The sequence below is a fragment of the Babylonia areolata genome, chromosome 21 (assembly GCF_041734735.1).
Source record: "Babylonia areolata isolate BAREFJ2019XMU chromosome 21, ASM4173473v1, whole genome shotgun sequence".
Lineage (NCBI taxonomy): Eukaryota > Metazoa > Mollusca > Gastropoda > Neogastropoda > Buccinidae > Babylonia > Babylonia areolata.
Window position 1 is genome coordinate 55,744,235 of NC_134896.1, and position 15,353 is coordinate 55,759,587.

Below are 15,353 nucleotides of genomic sequence, written 5' to 3' on the forward strand. Positions count from 1 at the left end.
CTGGTTTGAATAGAAATGAAAGGGAACTTCTCATATATTTGGGACACCATGTGTGTTTTAATCTCAGAAACTAAATAGAATATTTGCTTTATGATTGATTAGTTAAAAGTGAATACTGGTACATACCTTGATGTCACACTTCAACTGGCTGCTGCGCTCTTGCATCCTGGCCAAATGCATTCTTCTACACTAAGAACACAGCATGTTTTTGATGACGGATCTCCAACACAGCATCAGTTCATCTTTTTTTTTTCTTTCTTTCCTTCAAGGATTTCTCTTCAAGCCCTTCTCTCATAGTGACCTTGGTGTCAGTTTCTTCTTTAGTTACACACATGCCTGTACAGAATTCATATCCAAGTGTCCATTGTGGGCAGACTCATGGGGACTATCACATGCTGGCTTGCAATGCTCTGGGGGTGACACTCACTCGGGCTGGTTTAGTAAGCAACAAAACTTATGGTCATCAAGAAAGAGCTTAGTAGGTGGTGCTTGCATGTGTCAGATTAGAACAGTTACCACAGGAGTTAGTGCATTCCAAAGATCTTACAACAACACTAATCTCCCCTTTTTGTCTTTCTCTTTTTCTAAGTCTAACCCACCCATCTGTGAATGATTAAACTGAAACTGGAAAAAAACAACTCATCTTGGGATTCTGTTGGAGTCTTTACCTTCTCATTGTACATCCGGCTCTTAATTCAAACATGCTTCAGGTGACAAACCGTGTCGGGTGGTCAGGAAGGCGAGCACTCGCTGCTGCATTTGCTGAACTTGAGGCCCAGCTTCTTGCTTCCAAAAAAAAAGAAATTCCTCATAGTATTTATTTTCTGCTGCTCTGTGTTGAACTTGAAGGCACTCATGTGTCGGTTCACACTCAGTGACAGCCTCAAGGTATCAGTGGATGGAGGTGGGCTCAGCGACAAGCATGGTCAGTGGATAAAGTCAGCACTGTCTGTTTTTGTTTTGTTTTTTATAATATTTATTTATTTATTTACTTATTTATGTACGCTTACCTGTTATTTATTCACCTTTTTTTTCTCTCTCTCTCTCTCAAGGCCTGACTAAGCGCGTTGGGTTACGCTGCTGGTCAGGCATCTGCTTGGCAGATGTGGTGTAGCGTATATGGATTTGTCCGAACGCAGTGACGCCTCCTTGAGCTGCTGGAACTGAAACTCTGTGTGTGTGTGTGTGTGTGTAGGGACTGGGAGGAGAAGGGCAAGGAGCTGGAGGACAGACTGTCCAGGGCCACAGAGAGAGCCGAGGACAGTGACAAACAGCTGGACACCAAGAACCAGTTGCTGGCACAGAAAGACTCCGCTTTTGCAGGTCACTGCTGGGCACTGGACTGCTATTGCTCTCTGTCTCGCTCTCTCTCTCTGTGTCTCTTTCTCTCTCTCTCTCTTTCCTGTCAAAATCTCTTCCTTATTTTTTTTTTTTAATGAACAGAAGGAAAACGTTTCATAGATGGTATTTGGACATGTTGTGTATTGAAATATATCAATAAACAATACTTTGAATACTAATATTACTACAATGTCTGTCTTATTCCCTGACCTCCTACCCCATCCCTCCATTGTATAAGGGCCTACGGATGATCTACAATGAACAATATTGTGATCAGTGTTCCATTTCACTTAGACACACACATGACTGTGTGTATTGGAAATCTTTCAGACCATGTCTTGATAATGTTTTGTAAATTTATGAATGTCTTGGACTTGGTTCTGATAATTATGTTCTTGTCAGTTTGCCTTTGAACTATTTGTTGATTAGCGTCTGTGCTCTGGGAAAATGTGTATATTCAAGTAAAAAGCTGCCTTTAAGTGCATGAGCCAGTTATATTGAATTACCAATTTTGTTTTTTAGTGCATTTCTTTTTTTTTCTTTTTTAAGAGATAGAAGTAATGACCTTCATATTACCAAGAACATTGCTGAGGATAGCAATGTTTTTTTTTTTTTCATTTCTCATAATAATACTGAATGATAGCATTGTTAGTAGTGTGGTAATGAAGGTTTGTGAATCTCTGTGTGTGATCAGAGGCTCGCACAGTGTGGGAGAAGGAGCGAGCAGAGCTGTGTTCCACTCTGAGCAGCAGAGGGCAAGAGCTGGCGGAGAGCGGCAAAAGAGCGGAGGACCTGGAGTCTGAGCTGAGCAGTCTCCGTGACCAGCACTGTCGGCTGACCCAGCAGAAGGAGGACAGCCAGCAACTGCTGGCCGCCAGAGACACAGAGTCCGCTCAGCTGCAGTCACAGGTACACACGTCAGACCCTGCGGTGACTGTAGTGGTGGGGTGGCTTCTTCTTCTTCTTCTGCGTTCACTCGTATGCACACGAGTGGGCTTTTACATGTATGACCATTTTTACCCCGCCATGTAGGCAGCCATACTCCGTTTTCGGGGGTGTGCATGCTGGGTATGTTCTTGTTTCCATAACCCACCGAACGCTGACATGAATTACAGGATCTTTAACGTGCGTATTTGATCTTCTGCTTGCATATACACACGAAGGGGGTTCAGGCACTAGCAGGTCTGCACATATGTTGACCTGGGAGATCGTAAAAATCTCCACCCTTTACCCACCAGGCGCCGTCACCGTGATTCGAACCCGGGACCCTCAGATTGACAGTCCAACGCTTTAACCACTCGGCTATTGCGCCCGTCATGGTGGGGTGGCAATTATCTATTTGCCAGCAGTGACTGCCTCAGTGTGTTTATAGTGAGAGTGTGGGAATATATTCAGCTGTGACTGACTCACTGTGTTTGTAGTGAGAGTATTACAATATCCATTTGTCCCGGAGAGTGTGTTTATAAATACTGAAAGCCAAATGTGTATGTCAGCTGTTGATGTGGTGTTGATTTGTGTCATGTGTGTGTGGGGTTGGGGGTGGGAGATATGGGCGTATGTGTGTGTGCTTGTACAAGTAAGTGTTCATCTCTGTGAGTGTGTGTTTGTGTGTGTGTGAGTGTGTGTTTGTGTGTGTGTGTGCCGTGGAAGCTGCGATACATAGACTAGAAATGAGTGTGTGGAGGAGGGGGGTAGAGGAGGTGCAAGGTAATGTGTGTGTGTGTGTGTGTGTTGGAGCTCATGTACGTTTATATGTATTTGACTGTGCTTTCATATCTGTGAAACTGCATGTTTGGTGCATTTCTGTTGTGCATGTGTGGGTGTGTGTGTGAATGTGTGTCTTCATGTTTTACATTTATTCGCTTATTTATCACCATTGTTGTCTTATTTATTTTTTTATTTTTTTATTTTTTTTTTAATCATTTTATTAGTATTACTATTATTATTACTACTACCTTTTTCTATATTATAATTATTATTCATTTATTTATTTATTTATGTAAGCTTATCTATTATTTATTCCCCTGTTGTTTTGTGTTGTTTTTTTTTTTTTTCTCAAGGCCTGACTAAGCGCGTTGGGTTACGCTGCTGGTCAGGCATCTGCTTGGCAGATGTGGTGTAGCGTATATGGTTTGTCCGAACGCAGTGACGCCTCCTTGAGCAACTGAAACTGAAACTGATTTGTGTCATATTTAGACACGTGCCATGTGGAGAAACAAAGTAGCAAAGGCTTTGATACTGGACAAGATTTTTACCTAGAAACTGTTGAAGCAGAAACCATGCTTTGTGTTCAAAGATGTTTTACTTGGATCATATACCGCCCATTGATCAGTCCTTTTTTTTTTTCACATAAAGGTAAACCAAACAGGACCGTTGGTACTGGTCTTTTTGTTCATTTGACTGTAATCAGCAGGGTCGTCAGACAGAACAACAGCACAGTGATGGGCTGGGTCAGGAGGGTTTGTGGTGGCAGTGTTTGTTTAGGGAGTGACAGAAGTGCTGTGTGTGTGGTGTTCAGGTGGCCAGTCTGCAGAAGGAGCTGCAGGAGGTGGGGGCGAGGGTGGAGGAGGGGGAGCAGCAGCTGAGCAGCACCCTGAGTGCTCACAGCCACCAGGTGGAGCAGCTGACCAGCACACTGGCCGCCAGGACTCAGGAGGCCCAGGACCTGCAGACTCGCCTGGAAACCCTCACCCAGGAGGCAGACGGCGCTCAGCGAGCCCTGACTGAGCAGTGCCAGCAGCTGAGCAGCACGGTGACCCAGCTGAGGGAGGACAAGGAGAAGGGGGAGGCCAGGACGCAGGAGCTGCAGGCACAGAGGGAGGGTCTGCAGACAGAGCTGGAGGCTGCACGGCAGACAGCCCAGCAGATGCAGGCCAAGCTAGACATGATGCAGATGGACCTGGACGACAACGAGGGCCTGATGGACACCCTCCACACCCAGCTGGGCCAGGAGACCCAAGTCCTGGCAGACCTCAAGGCCCAGCTGGCTGACAAGGACACCCAGCTGAAGGAGGTTCAGGCCCAGCAGGAGACCACAGCACAGGAACTGGCCCAGTCCCAGGACAAGGTGACCACCATGGAGGCACAGCTGCAGCAACTCCAGCAGGACTCTGAGCACCAGGGAGCTGTTCTCCACACCAAGACCGAGGAACTGGGCAGCAAAACATCCCAACTGGCAGAGGCCCAACAGCACTTAGAGGAGATGGCTCAGCAGTTGTCACTGAAGGACCAGAGTCTGTCCCAGTTGGGTCAGAGTATGGATCAGTTGAAGGCCCAGCGAGAGGAACTGCAGAGCAGTCTGTCCACAGCCAAACAGGGCAGTGAAGACCAGCACAAGACCATCAGCGACCTGCAGGAGAAGTGTTCTCAACAGGCAGAACGCCTTGAAGAGCTGGACCGGGCTGTGAAAGTAAAAGACAGCAGGATGCAGGCCTTGAACGATCATCTGAAGCAGCTTGAGACTGAGATCAACGAGGAGAGAAAGAACTACCAAATGGAGAAAGAGAAACAGAATGCAGAACTGGAAAGCCTGGTGCAGACCAAAGAAGACTTGAGTACCCGCCTGACTGCCTCCGAGAGCCAGCAGCAGTCAGTGTGTGAGGAGAAGGACAACCTGATCCAGCACCTGCACAACCAGCTGGCCAGCCTGCAGGAAGAGAAGCAGCAGCTGAGCACGGATCAGAGCAGCGTGCGTGGTGACCTGGAGAGGTCGGAGAGCCAGCTGAAGGACAGCCTGGAGGAGCTGGGGCAGCTACGGCACAGCCTGGACCTGGCCAGGCAGGAGCAGGACACGCTGACAGCCCAGTGTGCCCACCTGTCTCAGCAGCTGTCGGACAGCACCCAGTCGGGCCAGCAGCTGGCCACCCAGCACGAACAGCTCACCAGCACCGCGCAGACCCTGCAGCAAGAAGTGGACAGGCTCAACAGCAACTCAGCGGCACAGCAGGAGAAGGTGGCCTCTCTGGAAGCCCTCCTGGCCCACAGAGAGAGCCAGCAGAAAGACACGCAAGCCAGCCTGGAGGAGACGGCAGCTGGGCGGGCACAGCTGAGCCAGGAGGTGGAAGCCCTGACCCAGAGCCTGGCCGAGGAGCAGCGCAAGGCGTCTGACCTGCAGGCAGAGCTCAGGGCCAGTGTGGCCCAGGTGCAGGATGAGAAGCAGCAGGTGGAGGAGGAGAAGAGGAGCCTGGTGGAGAGGCTGGAGGCCCTGCAGGGCCAGGTGGAACAGAAGAGCCAGGAGGTACAGGACCTGACCTGTCAACTGCAGCAGCTGGACCAGCAGCAAGGCGTGAGCAGCGAGCGTTGTCAGCTGCTGGAGACCCAGCTGAAGGAAAGCCAGCAGTCCCTGCGTGATCTGGGGGCACAGGTGGAACAGCTCACCGCAGAAAAGGCAGCGTTCCTGGAGCAGCAGTCGGCGCTCAACACCAACCTGACCTCTCACAGCACCAGGATCGTCGCTCTGGAAGCAGAGGTGCAGAGCAAGGCCAGCCAGCTGGCGGAGGCCCAGAGGTGTGTGCAGGAGGTGTCTGAAGCCAGGGACAGTGCCCAGCACCAGGTGGACACCCTGCAGCAGGAGGCGAGCAGCAAGAAGGCAGGCTGGCAGGAGGCAGAGGCAGCCCTGAAGAGCCATGTGTGTGACCTGCAGGACCAGGTGGGAGCCGTGCAGGAGGAGAAGGCGGCACTCACTTCACACCTGGAGGCCCTGCAGCAGAAGGTAGCTGACACAGAAGCCAGTCGTGCTGACGCTCAGAACAAACTGGACGCTTTGCTTCATGACTCCACGTCCAGGGAAGAGCAGGTGAGACTGTTGACACAGTCTGTGGAGGAGAAGAATGCACAACTGAACGAACTCACCGCCAAACTGGACACGGTGGATGCTGAAAAACGCACAGCTGAGGAAGACAGAGATCAGCTGAGGAACGACCTACAGTCTCAGGCCCTGAGGGTGTCCTCCCTGGAAGAACAGCTGTCCAGCAGGGTGAGGGAGCTGGAGGAGGCCAGTGCCCACAATGATGTGAAACAGGGACAGGTGGATGACCTGGCGTCTCAGATCCATGAGCTGAAGGAGAGCATGGCGCAGAGCTCCAGAGAGCACACAGACCAGCTGCATGAGAAGACCAAGCAGGTGGAGAGGCTGGAGGCTGAGCTGTGTCAGCTCAAGACCACCATGGACAACGCAGAGGAGGACCTGTGTGACGTCAGGCTGGAGAAAGACGCCCTGACTGCCCAGCTGCAAGACGCCAACAACCGACTGCAGGAGGCCAAGTCCTCTGTCAGAGACCTGGAGCTGAAGCTGGAGTCCCAGCACACAGAGTTCCGGGGCCGGGAAGCAGAGCTGCTGCAGCAGCTGGACAGCAAGGATGCGGACATGAAGAGAGCAGCGATGGAGGCAGCGGAAGAGAGCGGTCAGCAGAGGAAGATGTGTGCGGACATTGAGCACCAAATGGACAAGGTGAGGCAGGAGAAGGAGGCGGTGGACAGGGAGCTGTGTGAGGCCCGGCAGCAGCTGTCCTCCCTGCAGGCCAATATTGCCGACCTGGAACAGAGGCTGGGCCAAGAGTCCGGTCTGGTGGACTACCTGAAGAAGAAGGAGGAGGAAGCCAACCGCCTGCACTCTGACACCAAACACCGTCTGGAGGACACCCTGGCCTCGCTACAAACTGAGCTGCAGGAAGTCAAGTCTCAGCTGATGGACAAGGAGAAAGAACTCGTGGAACAGCTCACAGCCAAAGACGGTCAGCTCGAGGACGTACGGTCAGAACTGAACGCTGAAAACACCCGCCTCAAAGACCTTGTGCGTCAGGCTGAAGAGGGCGCGGAGAAAGCCAGCCTGAGAGCTGGCGAGGAGTCAGAGAGGTACGTGCAGTCCTGTCGGGACTTGGAGGAGGCGCATGAGCAGCACAGGCAGGAGGTGCAGGCCCTGAGGGAGCAGCATCAGCGTGCCCATGAGGACCTGGCCCGGCGCCTGGAGGAGGAGAGGGGCCAAGGGAGGCAGCTGCAGGGTCAGCTGGAGGAGGTGCAGCAGGACAAGGCCACGGTGCAGGACACGTGCGACCATCTGACGGCCCAGCTGGACTCCCTGACCTCCCAGCTACAGGCCGCCACACAGAGGCTGGACACCCAGACCCGCCTCACCCAGCAGGGGGCGCTGAACTTCACCACTTACAAGGAGGAAGCGGAGGCCCTGAGAGAAAAGGCTGACACAGAGTTAGCTGACAGGACCAAAGAAGTGGAGCGTCTATCAAGTCAAGTGTCCTCCCTGCAGTGTGAACTGGAGGCGTGCAGGAGAAAACTGGAGGAGACAGAGAGCAGTGTGGTGAGCAAGGAGAGGGAGCTGAGTGAGTGGCAGCAGGAGGGCCAGGCCACACAGGACCAGGTGCAGCATCTGCAGGCAGACCTGGACCAGAGCAGGCAGCACAGGGAGCAGCTGGACCAGCAGCTCAAAGACCTCCAGTTGACACACACCTCCCTGCAGGCCCACAACACACAGCTGGAGGCCCAGGTGGACAACCTGACGGAAGATGTCACCAACTGTCGGAAGACGATGGAAGAGCAGGAGGACAAGGTGCAGGAGCTGAGTAGTCAGCTGAGAGCCCAGGAGGTGGAAGACAGGCAGGTGAAGGGACAGGTGGAGCAGCTAGAGAGGCAGGTGAGCAGTCTCCGGGAGGAGAAGGAGAGTCTAGAGCAGCAGCATCAAGAGGCGTTGCAGCGTCAGCAGGAGCAGGCAGACAGCCACCGGGACCAGGTGTCCAGCCTGCAGTCCTCCCTCAACCAGCTGACCGACCAGCTCAAGGGCAGGGAGCAGGAGCTGGCCGCGCTCAGGACTCAGCTGGACACCGACCAGGACACCACCTCCACTCTGCACACCACCCTCACCACACTCCAGCAGCAACTGGAGGACAGGGACTCCACTGTGCACAGCCTCAGACAGCAGCTGGAGGAAAGCAGCACCTCCCTGCGTAATGTCACCACGGAGAAGGAGGAGACGCGTTCCAAGCTGGCTGAGGCTGAACAGAACAGGGAGCAGCAAGAGAGGCAGGCAGCCAGTCTGCAGGAGGAGGTGGACAGACTGAAGGAACAGATCCAGTCTCTGTCCACCAGCGTCAGTGACCAGAAGAACCAGCTGGTGAGGCAGGGTGAGGCAGAGAGAGAGTTGCAACAGGAGGTGGAGAGAGTGAGTGGAGAACTGAGGCAAGCCCTGCAGGAGAAAGACCAGGTGTCCATGGACCTGCAGGAGGAGAGGACCAAGACCAGCACTCACAGTGCTGACAACAAACATCTCCAGGAGCAGCTGAGTGTGGTGGAGGCCCGGCTGTCCCAGAGAGATGAGGAGCTGGAGGCCCAGAGGACAGAGCTGACAGAGGGCCTGCAGAAGGAGCAGGCTGTGGTTCAGGCTCTGAGAGAGGAGCTGGGGGAGGTGAGGGCGGCACAGGCTGCCTCCTCCCAGCAGGCCCAGGACACAGACAGGGAGATGACAGCTCTTCGCACCAAGGCGCAGGACCTCACCACACAGCTGGAACAGATGCAGGCGCAGAAAGAACAAGTGTCTGCTGACATGGAACAGCTGTCACAAGCTCACAAACAGGACAGGGCTAAAGTGGAACAGTTACAGGAACAGCTTTCTGAAGCAGAGCTCCAGAAACAACAGATAACAAACAAACTGAGTGAAGCAGAAGACGATCTTGCCAAGAGACAGCTGACTGTGTGTGACCTTCAAAATGACACAGAGGGTCTGCGCCGAGAATGCAGTGATCTGCGTGACAGCCTGAAGACTGCCCAGTCAGACAATGTCTCACTACGCCAGCAGTTGATGTCAGCCAATGAGCATGCTGATGACCTTCACACTGAACTGCGTGAGGCCTGTCAGGCCAGAAGCGAAGGGGATGAAGCGTTCCTGGCAGAGAAGAGAAGGCTGAATCACAAGTTGGAAGAGTTGCAGAGGGAGGTAAAGGGCAGAGAGGAGGAGGTGGCACAGCAGAGGTCCCAGCTGCAGGAGATGGAGGAGCAGTTACAGGACAGACAGAAGGAGCAGCAAGACATGGCCACACACCTGCAGGAGGCAAAGACAAGTCTCAAAGATGCCCACTTTGAAAACAGTCAGCTCAAGTCTCAGGTGGAAACAGCACACACTGACACGGAGACCTTGAAAAACAAAGTGGACCAACTCAGTTCTGAGCTTGCCAGTAAATGCAGGGAGTTAGATTCAGCCGTGCTAAGCCAGATGGATGAGAGCAGTTCACTGAAGGCAGCCCTGGCTGATAAACAGAACTTGCAACACAAACTACAGGAGAAGGAGCAGGCCGTCACTGACTTGGAGAAAAAGTTAGAGCAGGCAGAAGAAGAGGTCAGGTCGGCCAGTCAGACATCATCACATGCCATGGAGAAGCTTCAGCACAGTCTCCAGGAAAAGACAGATGCCTGTGCAGACCTTCAGAAACATGTCACCAATCTGGAAGAGGAGAAGGCAGCAGCAGTCCGTGACAAAGAGAATCTACAGACCCAGAATTCTGAGCTGTCAAAAGAAAAATCGTTCTTGGAGGAGAACCTGAGTGAGGTGGAGCAGCAGCTGCAGATACTGAAGCAGACGACAGAACTGTTGCCAGAAGTGGTGAAGAAAGAGGAGAAACGCAGTCACAGTCTGAAAGCTTCCCTGGTGGAGAAGGAAAATGAACTGCTGGAGCTTCGTAAGCAGCTACAGGAAGGACAGAACAAAGTGGATCAGGGGAAAAGCCTTCAGAAGCAGCTTCGTCAGGAGCTCCATGACGCTTTAGAAGAAGTGCAGAAAGGGGCGGAGGACATAGCCCACTACAAGTCCTCCCTCCAATCATCAGAATCAGAGATGAGAGACTTGCAGGAGAAGGATGTGGCTGTGAGGTCAGAGAACAGCAGTCTGAAGCAGGAAGTGCAGGCCCTGAAGCAGCAGGTGGGAGAGCTGCACAGGCAGGTGGACTCCCTCACCCAGTCCACCACAGACAAGCAGACAGAGCAGCAGCAGCAGACTCTTCACCTTCAGGAGGAGAAGTCCTCCCTCCAGGCCCAGCTGGATGAGGTGACAGGGACCCTGAAGGACAAGGAGAGGAGCCTGGCAGACCTGGGTGACCAGCAGAGGCAGCTGGTGGAGGACAACGCTCGCCTGCACAGCCAGGTGGAGTCCCTGGAGGAGTCCTTAGCCAGTCTGCAGGGCAGCCTGGTGGACAGGGAAGGCAGCCGCATGGTGTCGGAGGAACAGCTGAAGGAGCTGAACGACCAGCTGACCTCAGTGACCCAGAACCTGGCAGGAGTGCAGAAGGACCGAGACCGCCTGCAGCAGCAGCTGGTGGTGGTGGAGGGCCAGCAGTCAACAGCAGAGACATCCCGCTTGGCCTTGGATCTGGAGCTCAAAGACGCCCTGGCTCAAGTTGGCCGATTGCAGCGCAGTTTGAAGACAGCCGAGCAAACCGCTCAGGTGGCAGAGCGCAAGTGTCGGGCAGTGGAAAGCAAGATGGAGCTTGGCAGTGGATGGATGGTCAGTTGTTGTGTCTTTTTTATTATATCTGTTCGTCTTGATATGTCATATGTTGTAGCTATGGACAGAAGCAAGATTCAATCAGTTTATTTTTTAGCATGTGTATTTCAACTGTCGTCATTTTATATTGTCTGTCATTTGTGGTGTAACAAATTTAACACCTATTTTCTCATCTACATTGCGTTCAAGTTAGTAAACAGGACCGAGCTTACTATTGTAAATGATGTCAGATACTTGAGAAGCTGATTCTGTTGAAAATGGTGACAGAGCAGTCAGATACTATTGTATTATCATGAAATTGTCACCACTCACAAACATTGACTGAAATTGCAGTTTCTCAATTTTGTGGCGGGGAGGGTGGGGTGTTAATGTTCTATCAGTAGTTTGTATTATATTGTTCTGCATTATCAGGTATTCTTTGAAATGCTTGCTATCTTCTCACTCTCAGAGACCAGTTTTCACAAGTGTTCACAGTAACTTCTTGGGAGTGCTGTGGTCCACATACATTGAAAGAATTTCTAAATGCAGCTCAAGCAAAAGTGACAAGCATTGTCATCAAGGATACATGACGTCACAGGCGTCATAAGGATGCATAGCATTGACATTCATAAAGGTGAATCAGGTGATTGTGTCCAGAAAACAGCTGTCTTCCACTATCCTGAATCAACTGATTCAGTGCACACTGTTTGAATGGAGGTGGTGGTATGGTAGAGGTTAGTCAGTCGGGTGGACGTGTGTGTTGCAGAAACAGCTGGAGGCGGAGAAGGCGAAGTATGAGGCGTTGGTGAGCGAGCACAGCAGCAGCCAAGCCCGGGTCAGCGCCCTGCAGGCCGAGAAAGAGGAAATGATGACTCTGCTGCAGGACGCCGTCAACACTGCCGACCAGATCAAGGTCAGTCACTCACACCACCACCTCACCTCACCTCACCTCACCAACACTCAACAAGCACAGTCCACAGCTCATGCAAGTCCTTGAGAGTCCTTTAAAGTACTTGAAATTTGAGGATTTCTTGTCATGGAGTAAAAAGGAAGTCCTTGAAGTTTAAATTCTAGTGCTTGAAAATTCCCCAGTGAGCCTAAGAGTACTTGAAAATGAAGATTTCAACAAAGCAATTTATACTTTGATGAGAAAATCACAAAACTATGCACAAAACTATAAAACGATCTGTAAACAAACAACTTCCATTCATCAGGGACTAGCCACTAGTCACAGAATGTTCCCACACAGCAGAACAAACAGAAGGCAAGGCCAAAGCAAAAACTGAGGCAGCCTAAAGAATGGGGACAGCGTAAAAACCCAGTGTGTATGTTGTAGTTTGATCAGCGTTCAACACATTACACGCAAAAAGTCAGCACAGTTTCCAGCCATGGTAGAAGAAGGCATTAAGAGGCCAGCACAAGACAGTGCAGTTTACGGAGGAAGGTGGCAGAATGGTTAAGACTCTCAGCTGCCAATACAGAGAGTCGGTGAGGGTGTGGGTTTGAATCCCGCTCTCGCCCGTTCTCCCAAGTTTGACTGGAAAATCAAACTGAGCGTTCACATGTGCAGCACGTACTTGGCACGCTGAAAAAGAACCCATGGCAATGAGAGTGTTTGTCCTCTGGCAAAATTCTGTAGAAAAACCCGCTCTGATAGGTACACAAATATGTAAATTATTATAAGCATGCACTCAAGGCCTCGACTGAGCACGCTGGGTTACGCTGCCCGTCAGGCATCTGTCCAGCAGATGTGGTGTAGCGTATGTATGGATTTGTCTGAACACAGTGACGCCTCCTTGAGGAACTGAAACTGAAACGGTGCAGCATGTCTGTCCCTGTGTGCAGAACCAGAGCACAGAGTCCACCACCCAGCTCCAACAGCAGCTGGACGAGGCTCAGCGAGAGAGAGAGCAGCTGGAGAAGCGATGGGAGGAGGAGCGACAGTCCCTGCAGGACCAGATGAGCCACCTCCAGCAGAGCGGGGAGGAAGGGCAGCAACAGCACCAGGCGCTGCAGCAGGAGAAGGCCACCCTGGAGTCTGAGAAGGAGGCCCTGCAGCAGCAGCTGGCGGGGCAGACGGAGGAGCTGAGGGAGGTGAGGCACACCCTGGCCCAGGAGCAGCAGCGTAGGGAGGAGTGGGAGGCGGAGAAGGAGCGGCAGCCGACCTCAGCACAGCCTGACACCAGCAGACACAGTCAGCGGGAGTCCGCACAGCTGGAGGTGAGCCACCTGCTTCACTGTCACCTGTTTTGTACCATTATCTGTCAACTTGTGTGTGTTTCGTTTCATGGACATTTAATGTTTGTTTCTTATTTTCAGTATGCAAATCCTCAAACTTTTTTTTTGTGGGGGGGGTCCTGAAAGAAATGTGTCTTGTCTTTTTCCTACCCACAACAAAACGTTGTCAGCAGACATGTTTGCCTTTGATTTTGCTGCGCTTGCACTTGGGCTGATCACAAATGTCCACCATGGGTGATGAAAGCTGCCCCCATTGTACAGCCATGGGCCAGGTGTTGACTGTTCCATGAAAGCGCTGGAGGAGGTATGACAGTGGGAGAGACCCAGTGACAGCACAAGCAGCCTCCCTTCGGGGGTGAAGAACAGAAAGGAGGAGTCTGTGCTGTGCAGACTGCGTGCGGGGCACACTTTTTTTACTCATTCTTACTTGTTGAAGGGGGAAGAGGCCCCTCAATGTATTCCCTGTGATGAGCCTCTCACCGTGAAACACGTGCTCCTTGACTGTTGGGATCTGCATGACGTTAGACACAGACATTACACGGCGGTTTCTTTGAAGACTTTGTTTTGTGATGTCCCTCCGTGGGCGCTGATGGACTTCTTAAAAGAAGTTAACATTTTTAACCAGATTTGAAGGTTTTAAACTATGGAAGTTTTTTTTGTTTTGTTTTTTAAACTTTGGAGTGGAAAGTTTGAAGTGGTGACTCGTTTTAATTGTTTTTTTGTTGTTTTTTTTATCCTTGTAATAGTTATTAACGCGGCGATAGCCTTGAGATGGCCTTAGTGGTCGGCGAGGCTCTAAGCACCATAATTTCATTTCAGCACAAGCAGCCAGTGCCAGGGAGGGGTGTGGTGAAGACAGCTGACGGTGTGTGTGCGTACAATGTGTCTGCTAAGATGCCAGCTGTTACAATTTTGCCGTACTTTGTTACGCTCAATTGCAGTTTGTTAGGACGTTACGCCAACATCAAAATTGTTCCGACAAGTTCATTTTCGACTACATGGCATGGTCACGTTTTTCCTGTCATAACATTACCCAGACGCTCTAGACATATTGATCACAAGGCCAGGGCAGTCACTGCTCACCTTGATCTCACATGATGATGCTCAGTTAATCGCGTGTGTGTTTACATTGAAACAGCACTGACTGCACCAGTTGGCTTAACTCTTTCCATACGAGTGGCGAAAGAGACGTTAACAGCGTTTCACCCCAATTACCATCATCAAAATAGTGCATGCGGAAGGCTCTTATACTGAAGAGGTGAATGTTGACAAAGAATAACACAATTCTGATGACGGAAGCTAAAGGTTGGGTCATTCAGACACCCACTGGACATCCGAGGGGTCTGTGTAGAGGAGAAGAGAGGACTGGCCGTACTGAGTGAGTTAATCGTTTGCCCGAACAAGAGAGAACATGCTGAATCAAGTTGCGTCTGGGTCAAACAGCATCTGTGCTGGGTGCTAAAATGTACATTTGCTGATGTGGCTTGGAGTCCAAGTGTTCCTACCAAACTCAAAATGTGCCTACCAAATTTCCTGATTGTTCCTACAACCACTTGACAGGGGTTGGCATCTCTTTGTTTCAGGAGCTGCAGTCAGAGCTGGCACGCAGCCAGCAAGAGACCGAGATGTACCTGCACAAGTACATCGACCTCATGTCCAAGGTGGACTCCTACAAGAAGGACAAGGAGAAGGCGGAGAACACTCTGCAAAGATACAGTCAGTGGCCTATAACTGGATGTGTGCTGTCAACACTCTCTCTCCCTCTCCCCCTCTCTCTCTCTCTCATTATATCTCAGTCAGTGCCCTGTAACTGGATGTGTGCTGTCAACACTCTCTCTCTCTCTCCCTCTCTCTCTCTCTCTCATTATATCTCAGTCAGTGGCCTGTAACTGGATGTGTGCTGTCAACACTCTCTCTCTCTCCCTCTCTCTCTCTCTCTCATTATATCTCAGTCAGTGCCCTGTAACTGGATGTGTGCTGTCAACACTCTCTCTCTCTCTCTCTCTCCCCCTCTCTCTCTCTCTTTCTCTCGTTATATCTCAGTCAGTGCCGTGTAACTGGATGTGTGCTGTCAACACTCTCTCTCTCTCTCTCTCTCTCTCTCTCTCTCTCTCCCTCCCTCTCTCTCTCTCTCTCTCTCTCTCTCTCTCTCTCTCTCTCTCTCGTTATATCTCAGTCAGTGCCATGTAACTGGATGTGTGCTGTCAACACTCTCTCTCTCTCCATCTCTCTCTCTCTCTCTCCCTCTCTCTCTCGTTATATCTCAGTCAGTGCCCTGTAACTGGATGTGTGC

General features: G+C 51.4%; 2 protein-coding genes across 2 annotated transcripts in view; both read left to right on the forward strand.

The window, feature by feature from the left end:
• LOC143296660 (uncharacterized) overlaps positions 1–4,106 on the forward strand; it is a 22,748-nt gene extending 18,642 nt beyond the window's left edge. The window contains exons 13-16 of the mRNA XM_076608690.1: positions 1,196–1,323; positions 2,036–2,250; positions 3,860–4,071; positions 4,103–4,106. Of these exons, the coding sequence (XP_076464805.1) occupies positions 1,196–1,323; positions 2,036–2,250; positions 3,860–4,071; positions 4,103–4,106 (559 nt within the window). The remainder of the gene's footprint in view (positions 1–1,195; positions 1,324–2,035; positions 2,251–3,859; positions 4,072–4,102) is intronic.
• Positions 4,098–15,353, forward strand: part of LOC143295960 (uncharacterized) — a 26,475-nt gene continuing 15,219 nt past the window's right edge. The window contains exons 1-4 of the mRNA XM_076607668.1: positions 4,098–10,843; positions 11,589–11,735; positions 12,668–13,042; positions 14,644–14,776. Of these exons, the coding sequence (XP_076463783.1) occupies positions 4,208–10,843; positions 11,589–11,735; positions 12,668–13,042; positions 14,644–14,776 (7,291 nt within the window). The 5' untranslated portion in view covers positions 4,098–4,207. The remainder of the gene's footprint in view (positions 10,844–11,588; positions 11,736–12,667; positions 13,043–14,643; positions 14,777–15,353) is intronic.